Source organism: Musca autumnalis, unplaced genomic scaffold (assembly GCF_047663935.1).
Source record: "Musca autumnalis isolate F117 unplaced genomic scaffold, ASM4766393v1 scaffold_1, whole genome shotgun sequence".
Classification (NCBI taxonomy): domain Eukaryota; kingdom Metazoa; phylum Arthropoda; class Insecta; order Diptera; family Muscidae; genus Musca; species Musca autumnalis.
The window spans coordinates 279,064,290-279,082,388 of record NW_027411644.1 but is presented as its reverse complement, the minus strand read 5'-3'; the positions used below and the strand labels follow the sequence as shown (position 1 = coordinate 279,082,388).

The 18,099-nt window shown below is 39.9% G+C and overlaps 1 protein-coding gene across 1 annotated transcript in view; it reads left to right on the top strand.

Annotated features, from left to right (window-relative positions):
- Positions 1-12,328, top strand: part of Invadolysin (leishmanolysin-like peptidase, invadolysin) — a 133,105-nt gene extending 120,777 nt beyond the window's left edge. Inside the window, exons 4-11 of the mRNA XM_073961287.1 lie at positions 2,994-3,076; positions 3,208-3,319; positions 3,400-3,785; positions 3,866-4,091; positions 10,440-10,627; positions 10,697-10,829; positions 10,899-11,058; positions 11,134-12,328. Of these exons, the coding sequence (XP_073817388.1) occupies positions 2,994-3,076; positions 3,208-3,319; positions 3,400-3,785; positions 3,866-4,091; positions 10,440-10,627; positions 10,697-10,829; positions 10,899-11,058; positions 11,134-11,606 (1,761 nt within the window). The 3' untranslated portion in view covers positions 11,607-12,328. The remainder of the gene's footprint in view (positions 1-2,993; positions 3,077-3,207; positions 3,320-3,399; positions 3,786-3,865; positions 4,092-10,439; positions 10,628-10,696; positions 10,830-10,898; positions 11,059-11,133) is intronic.
- The last annotated feature ends 5,771 nt before the right edge of the window (positions 12,329-18,099 follow it).

Here is an 18,099-nt window from a genome sequence, read left to right as displayed (position 1 = left end):
AAATTCCACATCCTCCAGACGGCATTGAGATCGTAACATATGTGGATGATTGTACGATCTTGGCGTCAGGTACCTTCTCTGATGTCATTTGTGAAAGGCTGAACCCATATTTGACTGATCTTACCACCTTCTGTCACGCGAAGAATATGCAAATATCCGCCACTAAATCTACGGCCACCATGTTCACCACATGGACAGCAGAGGTCAGAACAAAGTTGAATGCCATGGTCGATGGTAGCAGAATTCCGACCACAAACTAACACCAAAATTCTAGGGATCACATTCGACGTCGTAGTCGATAGTAGCAAAATTTCGACCAAAACTACCCGCGCAGACTGCAGCTATCTGCGACAAACTGAATAAGGCCATCAAGTCCGTTGCCAGCATCACTTGAGGTGTAGATAAAGAAACCGTGTTGTTGTTGTAACTGTGTTTGTTATTATGTTTGTATGTTCGTTCTTCTGTTCAATCTGGCTCTGGGTCTATCTCTAGTTCCAGGAAAATGGCTGCTTCAGTGTACATAAGAAACCTTGTTGACTACATATGACACGATAAGTCGGTCTATGGTAAGCTATGCGGCGAAATATTCAAACCTGTCAGAATGCCGCCCTGATAACTCCAACGGGTGTCTCCCATATCTTCAGTGGACCATCTACATGAGGAGACAAAGACAACACAATAGCATGTTTCGTTGCAGCACTTACTCGGATGTTACTGTGAGAGCCATCCTAATCACCATATGACCCTTCACCCAGGCAAGTCAGGAGGGATCTTCATGATGTAGAAAGAGAGGTCCAAGGTTACAAGAGAGAACCTCTACCTCAACAAGCCTATCAAACAGGTTTAAAGAGCATTTACACGAATGCAGTCACAGATGCCATAAACAACTATCGTGTGAATGGGGTCCTCGGATATAATCAGCTGCCACGACAAACCTGAGTAGTTAACTACGCTCGGGATGGTGCAGTGCAGCCTTCTGAAATCTTATAGGGTAAGTATCGGTGACATTAAGACAAGTGCGTACCTTTGCTGCTAAAAGGAAATGGTCCGAATCAAGGTTCGTTCCTCGAATCGATCGGACATCTAACACACTGGACGAGGGTCTTCCGTCGATCACAACATGATCAATCTGGTTTCTTGTTTTCCCATCTGGGATAACACACTGGACGAGGGTCTTCCGTCTATCACAACATGATCAATCTGGTTTCTTGTTTTCCCATCTGGGATATCTGGGTTGGAACCTGGTACTGCTCACTGCCATGTTTTTTGCTGCTGAAAAAATCGAGCAGCCTCATTCCATTGTCGGATGTTACCTCATGAAGGCTGAACTTTCCGACCTTGGGACCAAAGATATTTTCCCTCCCAATTTTAGCGTTAAAATCTTCTAGAACAATCTTAATGTCATGGCCAGGGCAGCGGTCATATACTCTCTCTAGGCGCTCGTAGAATATATCCAGATGAGAAACTTTACTTTTATACGGATTGTGGCAATTCTTTCATCAACCGGAGTAAAGGTGGAGACGAGATTTTTAAGCCTCCGATTTACCATAAATCCAACACCTAGCTCATGTTTCATTTCATGGCAGCTATAATACAGTGCGTAATCATTTGTTATTTTTACGTCTGCCCGGTTCCATCGCACTTCCTGTAAGGCGATAATATCAGCTTTGTACTTACCAAGTACATCCGCCAGTGTGCAAACTGTACCTGCTCTGTAGAGTCCTGACATTCCAGGTGCAGATTCACAGATCATGGTCCTTAAATAAAGCTAACAGTTATGCAATCAAGAGAAGAATAATATTGGCCAACAGATGCTATTTTGGTCTAAGTAAACAGTTCAAAAGCAAAACCACCTCTCGTCAGATCAAATTTACACTCTACCAGACGTTGATACTACCCGTACTTATCTATGGATCTGAAGCATGGCTACTTTCGGAAACAGATGAGACAGAACTTGGCGTGTTTGAGAGAAAAATTCTTCGAAACATTCATGGACCAATATGCGTTGACGGTGAATACCGACGTCGTATGAACCACGAGATGTACCAGCCGACCGACATCGATATAGTAAAACGTATCGAACTACAACGATTGCGTTGGCTGGGCCACGTCAGCAGGATGGATAGTGATGCCCCGCCAGAAAGACATTTGAATACGACGGCCACTCGACGGTATACGCCCCAAGGGAAGGCCAAAACTCCGATGGAAAGACCAAGTTGAAGAAGATATCACAAAACATGGCATCCAAAATTGGAGAAGTAAAGCAAAAGATCGATGCGTTTGGAAATCTATTCTTAGTTCGACTTATGGAACAAGACGTTTTGTTTAGTATAAAAGCCATCTAAGTAAGTATCGGTGACACCGTACAAAACATCTGCACAGCATGCGGCACAGGCCCGTACGGCACACTGCACCTTTTCAATTGCCCTGACAAACCTTCTTAACTGACTCCACTAGATCTTTGGTTATATCCCATCGAACCAGCCACATTCCTAGAACTGGATATAGACCCAGAGCCATATTAAGCGGAGAACATACAAACGTATTAAAATACTCGGCAACAACAACCAATAAAAACTCCTGCTTCATATCAAGGCAGCTATAATACAGAGCTTATCCAATAGCTGTTGTTCTGACTAGTTTCCCAATCCTTCGTATCTACTGTATGGCAGTAGTATCGGAGTTGTACTTAGCAGCTACATCTGCAATTCCTAAACTGCACTTTCTCTATAGAGTGCGAATATTCCAGGTGTAGATTCGCAGATCATGGCCCTTACAACTTTTGCAGGGTCCGCCAACATTAAACGGGATTGTTTTTTTCTTGTTGTTTTTCATAGTAGACAGTTATTATAGGGCTGGGTAACTAACCCACTACCCAACTCAACTTGTTATCGTTATTATGGGTGAGCCCGCGGCACATGTTAGCTTTAAGGATGTTAAACTTATCGACAGATTTAAAAATATTTACATTTTCCAATTTTTATTTATTTCAGGACACTGTACTGCCAGAAGCAATTAAATTTTGGGAACAGGCTCTAATGGTCCGACAAACCAAGGGACCTATTCGATTAAATAGGTAAGAAAAACTAAATGAATTAAAATTTTGGTTTTCAACAACAATCCACCCATCAACAATCATCAACAAATTTTCCCTTCAACGTTAACCAACTTCTTTACTAATATATATTTTTTATTTTATCTTTGCAGAAAATGCAACAGCACACAAATCTATGTTAAAAATGGACAAACGCACTGTATAGACAACTGCCGGCCGGTGACCATGTGTGGTGAAGTTCAAGTACCCGAAGATCATTTAGATGTAAGTTGAAGAACAGACAAATAAACAAAAGTTTACGTCATAAAAATAACATAAAATTGTTTTTAATTCTCCTCTCAAAGGTTTGCCGCGTCTGCAATGCCACTGGACAAAATTGCCGCGTCGATGACTCAACACAGGCTGGTGATGGTATTGAAAATACCGATTTTGTATTTTATGTTTCGGCACGACAGACGGAGCGTTGTCACAAGGGACTAACAGTGGCATATGCTGCGCATTGTCAACAAGAGGCTACCTTGGATCGTCCAATAGCCGGTCATGCTAATCTTTGCCCGGACAGTATTAGTACAAAACCTCAGGAACTGCATACGCTCATATCAACGGTGAAACATGAGATTTTGCATGCCTTGGGATTCTCTGTTAGTCTCTTTGCATTTTTTCGTGATGATGATGGTAATCCAAGGACACCAAGAAATCCGGATACCGGTAAACCTCATCTAAATGAAGAGTTTGTATTACAATTTGTTGTGATTTTTTGTTGTTTTTCGTATTTTTAATTGTATGCTTTTTTATTTTCTTTTCTTGCAGTCTTCAAATCCATCAATGGAGCAATACAACGATACGTAAAATAACCCGACAAAATTGGTCGGTACGCGGTGGTCATGTCAATAAAACTATCGATATGATGGTTACGCCACGTGTTGTGGCCGAAGTGCGAAAACATTTCGATTGTGATAAGTTGGAGGGTGCCGAATTGGAAGATCAAGGTGGTGAGGGCACAGCTTTGACGCATTGGGAGAAACGTATTTTGGAGGTAGGTATTATGTAGGATCTTCCTCTCTCTTTGAGATCTTTATCGCAGCTTGACTAAAAATAACTTTCAATTTAACATTCGCTACGAAATTGAACAATCCTTCACACAAACATGTGTTTCGATATACTTTGTTTCGCATTGCGTTGAAGTTCGTCGGAACTAACCATTAACGCAAATCGAGGTATTAGTGTATTTTGGCCACAGATCCTTTAAGGAAAATTCTGTCAGGACAACATGGGTATCATTGAAAAGCTTATCGAGACAGCTATCCCCTGAGCTAATAAAATCTTTAAAAAATTGCCGGTGGTCAATATAAGTATTCTTATTGCAGGGTCATCCTCAAAAACGGTAAATATCGCGACATCGGGCAATATTTTTTTTAATTTTATTAGCTCAGGGTATAGCTGTCTCTATAAGCATTCCAATGATACCCACGTTGTCCAGAAATTTCCTTAAAAGATCTGTGGTCAAAATAAGCATCCTTATTGCAGGGTCATTCCCAAAAAAACGGTAAATATCGCGACATCGGGCTATCAGTCCCGCGACGGCCGCACTGTGGGCGAAATTCAAATCTAGCGGGGAAAAAGTCCGAAAACTGACCAAGAGCTAAGTAAAAATCATTAATGCAGTATTTTTCTAAACATACTGGTAGACCTAAAAATAACAATCAGTATTGCATTTAATGGTTATTGGCCGTTATAACGGTACATTTACTAGGAGTTTTTTTGCTAGTGATAAAATCGACTTTTTATGATGGCTTGTATATTGCCAAGTAATAGGGACAAATGAAAACAAATACGACCGTAATTTAATTTTTTCAGATAGTTTGGAAGTAGTATTTATTAAAAAAGTAATCGTAGCGTTATTTGATGTTGTAAATATTCTGAAAAAATCTTTAAACATTTATATGACATTTTTACTACTTAGAGCATTTTGAGTAAAGTGCATCCTATGGGAAACACACGGTAACACTACAGGACTTTTTTAATATTAAATGACATACTCCGAGGTATCTACTCCCAAAATTTCGTCTGCCTTTTTTGCCTTTTTTCATGTTATCAACAATTTTATAAACCCATTTTTACATGAAAATTCGTAATATAAAGTAGGACATTTGCAAGGGGGGTATACCAAAAAGTGAACCTAAGTGAATAATGTTTGGTGTGTAGATGTTTTGTCTATTAAAAACACGAAAGCAAAATTTGCAGCCATTTTCGTTGGAAAATGTTGCTAAAACCTTCTTAATTCTGAATATCGGGAGATACCTATATATGGGCACTATATTAAAACGTTGATCTAGGTGGAACATTTTTGGTACGGAGGTTTTGTGTGTACTTAGAACCCGAAATACCAAAGTGCAGCCAATTTGATTGGAAAATATGAAGAATACATTCAAAATAACGAAAATTTCGGGGATAGACCAAAACGTGGACCTAAGACCCCCATCATTTTAACTAATGTTATGTACCCCCTGAAGATCCTAAATACCAAAATACAGCAAAATTAACAGTGAAATGAGGTCCACATACCCAAAATACCTTATATGCGGAGGTACCGTTACGAGGACGATATGCTTTAACGGTGAGCTATATTCGCCATACTCAGTGTAATCATACCTATACAAATAAGTAACATCTGTACCAAATTATAGCAGCTTACCTCAATTAGTTTAGGAGTTATTAATTTTTCCCCGCTAGATTTGGATTTCGCCCACAGTGGGCCGGTTCTATGTACCGGATTGACCCGAGGAATCATCTTCTCGGCCAGGGGCCGTCACCTCAGCAACTACTTGTTCGTGTTCGTCTTTATTTTTATTTTGGGAGCGGCATGTCCCGGAATGCCTGCTCCGGAGTATTTTGGTCCGTGCCGGGATTGAAAATAACCCCGGGCCATGGTTTTGCACCGTTTGTCAACGTCTCATCCACCATAGGTCGGTGCAATGAGATGCAACGGGTGCCGAGGATGGGTGCATTTCAGGAACTGTTCAGGCCTGACCTTCCTGAGGGAGTATTACGACAGGGTTTATATTGCTTCGTACTGCTCCAACATGAACCCCAGTGAGTCCTCATCGTCAACATCATCGGATTATGAAACTCCCCCGCAATCTCCCTGACAGCAGTATCAGCCGCAGCCACTAACACCGCGTATTGCTGTCCCAGTTCCTGAGGATGTGACATTCTTGCAGTTTAACTGCGATGGTCTTCGAACCAAGATCAATGGGATCGTGAACTTTATGATTCGGAGAAATATTATGGTCGCGGCGCTCTAGGAGACGAAGCTGAGCTGCAGTCTTCGGAGTTGTGATGGATACAACGTTCTTCGCCAGGATCGTACGAGAAGTGGGGGTGGAGGGCTTGCATTCCTACTGCACCAGTCTGTCCAGTACAGACCTATCTTGCCTGAGCTAGACTCTAGGGACCCATACTTGGAGTGTATGGGGGTAGCGGTAAGGTGTGGAACCGCCGAGATAGAACTGCTCAATGTGTATTTCCCGCCGGTCAATTGCTGTGCCCCGCGTTATTTGCCTAACATCAGATCCCTGTTGCGAGGTGACAACCGGCTGGTCCTAGGGGACTTCAATGCGCATCATGAGTTATGGCATTCAGCTCTAGGGAATGACCAGAGAGGTACAGATCTGGCTGAGCAAATAGATAGGTCCACATTCTGCACGGCGAACGAGGACGCACCCACCAGGATTAGAGGAGACTGCCACAGTTCGCCTGACATATCCATCGTGTCACCCGGTCTGACGAATGACGTGACATGGCAACCCGTCATTTCCCTTAGGTCGGACCATCTCCCAATCCTCATCACCATAAACAGACCACCAGACTTTATATCCTCTGAACGCCGCACTTTCATTAATCATGGGAAAGCGGATTGGCAAGGTTTCAGAGAGTTCACTAATCAACGCTTCAGAGAACTGCCCAATCTATCTGATGTTCGGGTAGCAGAGAGGAAATTCCGAGACCTCATCACTGCTGCAGCCGTTCGCTTTATTCCTGCTGGTCGAATACCTGAAATAAGACCCAATTTCCCAGCAGAGGCGACGGGATTAGCTAATGAGCGTGATGAGCTTCGCCGCACGAACCCCAACGACCCCAGAGTCAGGGAACTGACAATGGAAGTCAATAGATTAGTCGGTGAACACAAGCGGAAAAAGTGGCTAGAATATCTGAAGTGCGGCAACATTGGAGCCGGCTGTAATAAATTGTGGATAACGGTTAAGGCGCTATCGAACCCTGGTAGGAGAGACGATCGGACATCTGTCATGTTTAACGGCGTGGCTGTGACAGATCCGAAGAGGTGCGCTGGCTGTTTCTGCCGACAGCGACCGTGCGAAGAGAAGTGTTTTGCGTCGTTTGCGATCTCTTCCAGCCGAGGAAGAACCGCCACAATTCACGATGGATGATGTTGCAGATGTTATCCGAGGCGCAAAGTCATCTAAAGCTCTTGGACCTGACGGAATTCCTATGGTGATGCTAAAACAGCTGGATGACCCAGGAGTCGAGTATTTAAGCAAGGTCCTCAACTTATCGCTAGCCACCCTAATAGTTCCCGATGCCTGGAAGATGGGCAGGGTGGTCCCGCTGCTGAAACCTGGCAAAGATGGCAGTAGAGGTGAGTCTTTCAGGCCGATTTCACTTCTATCGCCAGTAGCAAAAATACTCGAGGCATTACTCCTCCCCAGCATCAGAACGTGTTATCCAGTTGCGGATCATCAACACGGATTCCAGAAGCAGCATAGTACCACAACAGCACTGCACTCCATTTCCACATATATTGGACGAGGACTCAACCAGGACAAACCATGCCACAGAACAGTGATGGTAGCATTGGATCTGACCAAAGCATTTGATACGGTCAGCCATGCTAGGCTGTTCGAGGATATCGAGAATACTACCCTCCGGCCTTGTCTGAATCGCTGGGTCATCAACTATTTGTGTGGTCGCCAGTCATACGTGGAATTCAGAGACAAGAAGTCCAAATCCCGTAGAGTGAAGCAGGAAGTTCCCCAAGGAGGGGTGATATCTCCGGAACTGTTTAACCTCTACCTGTCTGCAATTCCACGCCCTCCCGACGCCATTGAGTTAATTACGTACGCGGATGATTGTACACTCATGGCGTCAGGTCCCAACATCGGTAATGTTTGTGACAGGCTAAATGCCAATCTCACTGATCTCATTGATCGAAAACTCAGTCAAGCCACCCTTGTGCTACTTCATGCGGCTGTTAGAACAGGGCTATCGGGATAAGGCTAGTCAGATTTGGCAAAACGAACCTGGTTGTAGGGTTTCCAAAGCAATCTGGCCACTCCTTTCCAAACGCAAAACATCATCTCTACTTTCATTGAAAAAGATCGAACTCAGACTAACAGTTGGTCTAATCACAGGCCACTGCAACATCAGAGCAATGTCTTATAAATGGGGTAGAACCGAAGGAGCCGACTACTGCAGACTTTGTGAGGATGAGGAGGAATTAGAGACAACCGAACATTTACTGTGCCGCTGTCCAATGCTCACGAGCAAAAGACTACGGATAACGGGTGCACACACTCCCCAGTCTCTCTCATCCTTCTGTGAAACCGAACCAAAAAGTCTTCTTCTTTTTGCCAAGAGCCTAAAATGGCTGCAGCAAGAAGAATTGGCAGTACCACGATGAACAATTAAGCTTTTTTTTCCCACTTCTACCTCAATTCTATCCTCCTAAATATTTCCCTTTCTTCTACAACATCATATTCTATTTCTCTCCCTTCAGCAATCTTTTCAGCTAACAACACCCCCCCAGGATGAACACAATGGACCATAAGGTCTCCGAGTGGAGTGACCGTCGATTACGTTGACGGTTACGCGTCCTTTAACCTAACCTAACCTAGAGTTTTTCCACGCGAGGAATATGAAAATATCCACCACTAAGTCAACAGCCACACTGTTCACCACCTGAACGGCGCAGATGAAGCTCCCACTGAATGTGCAGGTCGACGGTGCAATTATTCCGACCTCAAACTACCCCAAAGTCCTAGGAGTAACATTCGACAGCATGTATAAGTCTTCCCAGCATACTACAGTTATCTGCGATAAGCTGAGAAACAGGAACAAGGTCCCCAAGTCCCTAGAAGGCAGCACTAGGGGTGCGGATAAAGAAACCTTGTTAACCACATACAACGCGATAGGTCGATCTGTGGTAAGCTATGCGGCGCCAGCGTGGTTTGCTAACGTAAGTAATACGCAATGGGATAAACTACAAATTTGCCAGAATGCTGCCCTGAGAACAGCTACAGGGTGTCACCTCATGTCTGCAGTGGACCATTTACATGAGGAGACCAAGATCCTTCCTGTGCGTCGACACAACAGGATGTTGACGATGCAGTACTTGCTTGGATGCTATAGGCAAGACCATCCAAATCACCATCTGGTGGATATGCCTGAACCCCCCAGGCAAGTTAGGGAGGATTATCGAGATCTGGAGAGAGAGGTTCAAAGATATAAAAGAGAACCTCTAGATCAACGTGCATACCAGGCAGGTTTAAGGAACATTCACACTGATGTCATCCTCTGGCAGCCTACAGTGCGAATATCGTCCTCGACGATCATCCACCAACAGTGGCAGCGAAGAACAACAGCTGCCAAGACAAACGAGAGTCGTGTTGGCACAACTTAGATCTGGTTGTTGTTGTTGTAGCAGCATAAAAACCTATGTAGAAGCATAGGTTTGTTGCTGAGTTGGCAGCCGCTGGCCGAAACACTATGGTTTCGGGTCAATCCGGTACGAAAGAACCCGCTGCAGGTGGATTGACTTAGATCTTGTTGGTGCAGACGTCTCAATTCTTACTGGGCCAAGATTGATGGCACGCGGAATATCTGCCCAGCATGTGGCACCGGTCCGCATACAACGCAACACCTGTTTAACTGCCCAGCCAACCCGACTAACTTAACACCACTCTCTCTTTGGACGAATCATATTCAGGTGGCGTCCTTTCTGAACTTGGAGCTGGAGGCAGAGCCGAATCAATAAAATAAAGATTTACATGTACTTGTAGAAGCTGCTACAACAACATCGGGCTATATTTTTTAAAGATTTTATTAGCTCAGGGGATAGCTGTCTCGATAAGCTTTCCAATGATACCCATGTTGTCCTGACAGAATTTTTCTTAAAGGACCTAAAAAGGATATTTGTTTTACAAAGAAAATCATTTTTGAATTGCTCTGTTAACATTAACAGTGCTCTGCTAACGCGCTTTTAGGAAAAGTGTTAACAGTGTTATGTCTTCACTAGTTAAATACAAATTTATCTTAATGGTCATACAAAATTGCAGGATCTAATATATAGACATTTCTTATCTTTCAGAATGAGGCTATGACCGGTACCCATACCCAATCACCAGTATTTTCGCGCATAACATTGGCTTTAATGGAGGACTCAGGGTGGTATCGGGCCAATTATAGTATGGCAAGTCCACTGTCATGGGGTCGCGGTTTGGGTTGTGCCTTTGTTATGCGTAGCTGTAAAGATTGGATACAAATCAATAATGCCAAGTAAATATCAACAAGCTGTAGACGGTTTTGGAACGATCTCTTATTCAAATATGTTCTTTTTCTTTACAGAGGACGCTCCATACATCCCTTCTGTTCAAAGGTAAAACAAGATCCCCTACAAACTGAATGTACAGATGATCGCAATTCCGTGGCATTGTGTAATTTAATACGGCACAATTATGAATTACCGGGAAAATATCAGGTTAGCAACACACATAACCTCACTTTTGGTAAATAATTTTATTTTAATTTGTTTACCTTTTTATTAAAGAATTTCGACAGTATAAGCAACATTAAGGACGGTGATGAAGTATACTACGGTGGTTCGGTGGCATTGGCCGATCATTGTCCCTACATTCAAGAGTTTACATGGCGTAATAAAAATGTTACAATACGTGGTTCACATTGTCATTTTGTGGAAAATAATCCAAGTGAGTTGTGAAGAAGCATGAATATTTTTTTCTAAAGACTAAAGTAATTTCTTTTGTTTTTTCTTCACCTTACAGAAGCCGAAAAAAATTACGCCTTGGAAAGTTATGGCCAAGGTTCGAAATGTTTCGATCATGGCGATGCCATGTGGGAAGAACGCAACTGCCATCACACCCGTGAATGGCAGCATTGGGGTTCAGGTTGCTATCGCTACAATTGTAGTGAGGGCCGTCTACACATCTTTGTGGGAAATTACAGTTACACCTGTTATTACCCCGGGCAAAAATTATCTATAAGTATTTCAGCCAATGATTGGCTGCATAGAGGTGCTCTCATATGTCCATCATGTGAAGAAATGTGTGGTGAATATTTTGGAGCACGTGATGAAGAATGTCATCTGCGAGAAGAAGCACCACCGCTCAATAAATATCCACGAGATTATCTGCAATGTGGTGCCAGTGCATTGAATGCTCTCTATTGGTACCATCAGCCAATCTTCTTAGTTATAGTTTCGATAGCAATTGTCCACTTGACGACGGGGAGACGGTAGGCAAAAGACGACGAAGACAATGAATGATAATAGTGTATGTAGTTAGATAGAGGATATGTGTATAGGTTAGTACAAATGTACATACGAATTAGTTTTTAATAGGGGGTATATATACAACAGTGGTAGATGTATATTTATCTGTATGTTTCCGTGTATCTATTTTATTATTTATAGATATGTATTAGGAATAAGTTTATGTATTTGTTTTTGTGATTAGTATTTTTATATATTTTGTGTTGTAAAATATTGCAATTTTGTCGATTTAAATGTAACTGCGTGCTGTGGGCATTCATTAACTGAAGAAGTTTTTTATATCTGTATTATTTATTGGTACGATTCTCTAAGACGATTTGAAATCAAATTTCTGTGAAGGCTGTAGCAAACATACTTGCATATATTTTGACCTTTACAAAACAATTGACGTTTCGGAAGTCAGCTAATTTTTACCAATAACGGAAGTAATTTGAACGAATTTGTTTTCGAATCGTCTTAGAGAAGCAAATCATATCTGTATCTGTGTTCGAATACATTTCCAGTGGGTGTCGCGAAATAGATGAATAACGATAAAATTGTATTTAGAAAACCGGGTTCCACCGTGGTGAAATTGTAAACCAGTGGTGTCGTAGGACACACCGTTCGGACTCGGCTGTAAAAATTGGGTCCCATAACACTGAACTAATCAGCCCAATTATGAATTAAAATAAAACGACAGAAAGACAAAACTCACGTGGAGTTTACTTTCATTATCACCCTGAATATGAATTGGGGATAAACTAATATGAATATTAGAGGATGTTTGTGGGAACATATTTATTAGAAAACCCTCTATAACTCACAGAATCATTATATCTTACTTGAACTTTTTAACGATAGAAAATTGTTCCTTATTTTCGTTCCACTTCCCAGGTAACTTATTCACAAAGCTCGCTTGAATATAGGCTTATTTTTAGACCAACAACATTCCGCCCTATTCACTGGGACCATCGTTTTTAGGCTAACAAGGTTACGATCAAAAATTGTTTTAGACTTCAAATAAGATTGTACGAAATGCGTTTTAGACAGTTTGAGCCGATTTAGCGTTGCTCATCAATCCGTCAGTTTGGCTGCAGGTATCTCTCGAAGCCCCTATTACGTAGATTTTTATTTTTTTTTCGGCCGCAAGTCCATATAAACCTACGACCAACAAATAAAATGGCTCGAAGGGATACACAAATTGATCCAAACTTTGCAGATTGTAATATTTCTTCCACATAGAGATCATAACTACCTTTTCTACAAAGCTTGCTTGAATATAGGATTGTTTCTGGAACAACATTCCTCCCTATTTACTGGGACCTTAATCTTTAGGCTAAAAAGGATACGGTCAAAAATGGTTTTCATAGCGTTTTGGCATTTCAGACAATTTTGAGTTGATTTAGCCCTCTCCTCCCATCGATCAGTCTGGATGGCTGATTTTGTTCAAACTTTGCACGGACACTGAATTTAATTTTTTGTTAAAGTGCAGATTAAGACCACCTCTCGGATCGTTTTTAATGAAATTAGTCCTCGCGACACTATTATGAAGGCATGATTTTATTTTGGGGGAAAGTCCGTACTTTCTGATATAATTACCCTTAGGATGCCAAAAACCTACGGCCAACTACTCTCGAAGGGAGTGCCTGATTTTCTCCAAACTTTGGTTTTTCCAAAATTACATAAATTCGATGATGTCATATATATATCGGCGCATTCCTTCGGGTATCTGCCGAAAATTTTTCAAAACTATTTGCAGAAGAGCAGTTTAAGTTCACATCCTCTTGGGTTGTTTTGAACATTTTACAGCAGATAGTTCTCGCGGCCCCTATTTCGACAGTGCATTTGTTGGGGTTGGGGATGCCAAGTCCGTTATTCTTGAGAAAATGGTCTAAGGCTACAAAAAACCTTCCGATACAAACATAAAAGTTCAAAAATGTCCCTTAAGTTTAAGGACTGTTCGAGAATAATATAGAAAATTTTACTGGAGGTGCTTCTTGTGGTCCTATTTACGGCGAATATTATGTTTTTGTGGTCAAGTCTATGCTTCTTGTCACAATGGCCAAAAGTTTTAAAAAAATCCTACGGTGACCAACTAAAAAGACTGGTGGGCACGATGACTATCGAAAGGGAGTGTTTAGTCCATTGCACATCGTAATCATTTTTAAACCTAAATAACATTTAAAAAATGGACTATATCGGTCCACACATTAAAAATTTCAAAACATGTTGCAAATGTGCAGTTTCTTGGATCGTTTTGAATTTTTTACAGCAGGTAGTTCTCGCGGCTCCTGTTACATCGTTAAAACTTTGTCGAGGGCAAGCTAAAACTTTCTGACATAATGACCCATAAGCTCCAAAAAACTGACCCATAAGCTCCTACTGAAATAACTGATATGCACCATAACTTATGAATAGAGTATCCGATTTGGCCGAAACTTTACACATCGTACACAAAAGTACACAATTTTCGCTTAAGTGCAGTTTAAGGACGGTCCGAGAATAGTTTGGACATTTTTACCAAAGGAACACCTCTTGGTCCTCTTTACGCCGATATATTGTTTTTCTTGCGCAAATTCATGCTTCCTGACATAATGACCTGAAAAGACTGATGTGAAGACTATCGAAAGCGAGTCCGTTGAAGGTTCATTGCACATCGTAATATTTTTTTAAACTTGAATAAAGTTCTAAAATGAACTCATTCAAAATTTCAAAACTTTTTGCAAATGTGCATTTTTACGCGGCCCCTGTTACGACGGTAACAGTTTTTCGGGGGCAAGCCATAAATTACTGAGATAATGACCCATAAGCTCCAAAAACACTTCGGACAATTGGGTTTCCGATTTAGCCGATACTTTCCATATCGTAAAATTTCTTCCAAACGTACAGCTAGTTCCAAGAAGGTCTTTGTCGGACAACTTCTTAAGCTACCTCCCTCACAAAAATTCAAAATTTTTTTTAAGTGCAGTTTTAGGCCTGTTCTAGGATCATATGGAAATTTTCAAAGTTGCTCCTTGTAACTCATTTTACACCGATATGTTTTTTTCGTGGGCAAGTCCATACTCTCTGGTGTAAAAAACTAAAATGGCACATTGCACAAAGTAATAGTTCTTCTAAACATTAATCAAATTTTAAGATGCTCTGCATCGATCCACTACTCGGGTACCTCTCATACAAAATTACAACAATATTCGGAAAAGTGCAGTTTAAGTTTTCAAAGCTATCCGAGAGGTGGATCGTTTTGAAAATTTTACAGCATATTATATTTTTTTCGGAGCAAGTCCATACTTCCTGAGATAATTATCCTAAAGCTGTAGAAAATCTACAGACACCAAATAAAGTGGCCAGTGCATGAAAAAAGCTGGAAGCCCGTAATTGTTCATCCAAACTTAAATCAAATTCGAAGATGGATTATATGGATCCACTTCTTCCTGTATCTTCTCCATAAAAGTTCCAACATTTTGGCTTATGTTGAGGTTTAGACCTGTTCGGGAATAAACTTTGAATACGACTTCTTTCTTAGGTTCCTTACCAGCTGTTGTTAACATAATTCAACCATTTGATATAGTCCTGCCTTTTCCAAACCGAATCAGATATAAATTGACATTTCGGGTTTTCTATGAACATCTGCAAGATTTGTCAATTTGTTGGTGAGAAAGGGTGCTGTGAGGTAAAGGATTTCCATATGCCTCAGTTCTATCTCTCCCTTCCTCAAACTGACAATTCACACAAAGAAAATTGTCTGATGTAAATTTGGACCTACCTTTCGATTTCAGGCATCTTAAGGGTTTAGTAGGTTTAATTTTAAAGATCGATATGCCCAGGAAAACTCTCAAAATATTGTTGTTTTTAGTCTATGCCCATCTGTATCTGTCGCTTTTAGTTATTAAAAAGGTTAGGTACATTTTCCAACCAAGTTACCTGTAATTTGGCATATCGAGTTCTCTATGGACCGAGAATATCCCAATTAAATTAAATATTTGTTTACTATACTATACTATAATTTAGCAGGGCTAATTTTATTACGGAAAGGGCTTAGGGGAACAGTACTGAGGATATGTAACGGCGCTGAGCAAAAACAATCCGTCCATTGTGATCCTCCTGAGGATGGTAAGGAAGAAGGACAAAGAAAAAAGTAGCAAATTTGGAATATTAAATTTTGATAAAAATTAAATTAAAAATTTTCTTTGAGCATAAGCAGCTTGATTCATCACCACTTCATTTTCCATCATATTTCAATCCACCCACGAAAAGCATAGTGTTCCGCAATATTTAACATTTGAAATTTGTTATTTAGAGTTCCCTTTAAAATATCCAACAATTGAAATGTGTTTTAAATCTAGAAAATAAATAACAATATTTATTTAATATAACAAATAAACATACAAATTGTTTAAATAAAAAATATAATTTATTTTCAAAAAAATTGTTTCGGCAGCTACGTCCATTATAATCTAACCTCATAGACGATTCTTGTAATTGTATACGTAATACACACACATTCATATGTATGTGCATCAAAAGAACAAAGCAATTTAAGTTTATTCCACATAATCAAACATATTCTTCTAAGCATATACATTCATATGCATGTATATTTTTTTTGTTATAAGTCTAATTGATATCAGAAACAAAGTATTTATTATATTCTCACATTTTGTTCTTTTTATTTGTATATCATTATTTGTATATTTAATTTCACAGATGAAAACAAAAAAGCAAACAAACAAAAATAAATCTCTAAAACATTCCTTTAAGACTTTATGCATAGCAATGCCTCCTTTAGCAGCTATGTTTACCTTACTCTTTTTTATAAATATACTACTACATACATACTATATTTAACTATTGATATACATATATGTATTTATATAGAAATGTATTTTAATAATTATGTTGCAATAATTGTAGCCTCCGCCCTGTACGCACACATTATTTGTGTGTGCTTCTCCTGAGGGTGAAATATTTGATGATATTTTTAGAGATTATATGTATCTTTATCTTTATGTATTGAATGAATGTACCGATGATATTTTTTCAAATATAAAAAAAAAAATAAAATAAATAAAAAATGTTTCTGGATTTGTTAATTTTGTGTTTCCAAAGGGTGGAAATGTCCTTAGCAATCTTTTTGTCAATAAAGTTTCACGTAAGTGTATCTATCACCCGATTAAAGCTATTTCGAGGAATTTTGTTAAATTTTCCTAACAATATTGACTGTTCGAGAGATTTTGTAAATTTTCCTAAGAAAAATGAATTGGAATTTAGTATTTCCAGAAGGTAGAAAAAAATCCACCCAATGCAACATCGGTAAAATGCAACGGATTTATGGTATGCGATGGTAATTATGTTGGTGTTCAAACTGCAGAGGACCGCGCCTTCAAAAATTTCGGCAAAGTGGACTAGGAATTCTTCAAAAATATCACTGAGAGCGAGTTTTCCAACACGCCACCACCAGCCACCGCGCCCTCTGCACTGTGGTTCCGCCCGTGGACAAATATCGAAAAATTTATGGCGACAAATTTGATTGCGATTGATAGAAATATTCTCTAAACACATTAAATTTTTAATATCCAATATTTGGTCGATCATGCATTGCCACTAAACTTGAGTTGCGTTGTCAGTTGTCTGCGCGACTGAGATGAAATGTTGTACCATTAATGTCAACTCAACTGGGTGGTCGATAAACATGTTATCGATCAGTGTTTTTTCAAACTTGTGACCTATATTCGCCAAAAAAAAAATGTTTTAAAAATAATTTGCGCTTTGGATAACTCTTTTGTTTATTCTGACAATAGAGTTTTCGAGCAAATTTGGAAAACAACCCAAAATTGGAATATAACCTGGCCACTGAATCTTCTGATCGTCAAGTTTTATTTGCTGTCCCAAAAAAATGATCAGCCCTATTCTGAACATTCCCATGGGAACTGTTTCCCATGGGAGCGAAATTTCCCATTCCCACGTTTTCCATATTCTAAACGACGTGGGAAGAGCAAACCGTGGGAGCTGAAATTTCGAAATTCGAAATTAGTTACACCAAATTATTATAGCATACTTTTGGGAGCTGTAAATGTTGTTTTGTAATACAAAATGCCTATTTGCATTGAATTCGGGGTTTTTGAATTAGATTAGCAAAAGCACATCTCACTTAATTCAACAACCGTGCATTGATTTATGGATTTTTAAGTGAATGGAGTCAGCGATGTGTGATGTTGTTCTAATAAGCACATTTTCTTCAGAATGTGCGAATTTGTGTAAGCATTTTTTTAATTAGTAGGCAAAAATAATTTTTGTGTATAAAGTAATCGGAACTTTTAAGTTTGTAACGAATTTAAAAATTTAACGAGTATATCGCTAGTTTTACTTATTCCTAATGATCACTAGAACTCGTATTTTGCATATTTAAAAAAAAAAAAATCAAAAAGATAAATTCGGACATTTTTCTCAATTATTACATATTTTTGCGTGTTAACATATCGTC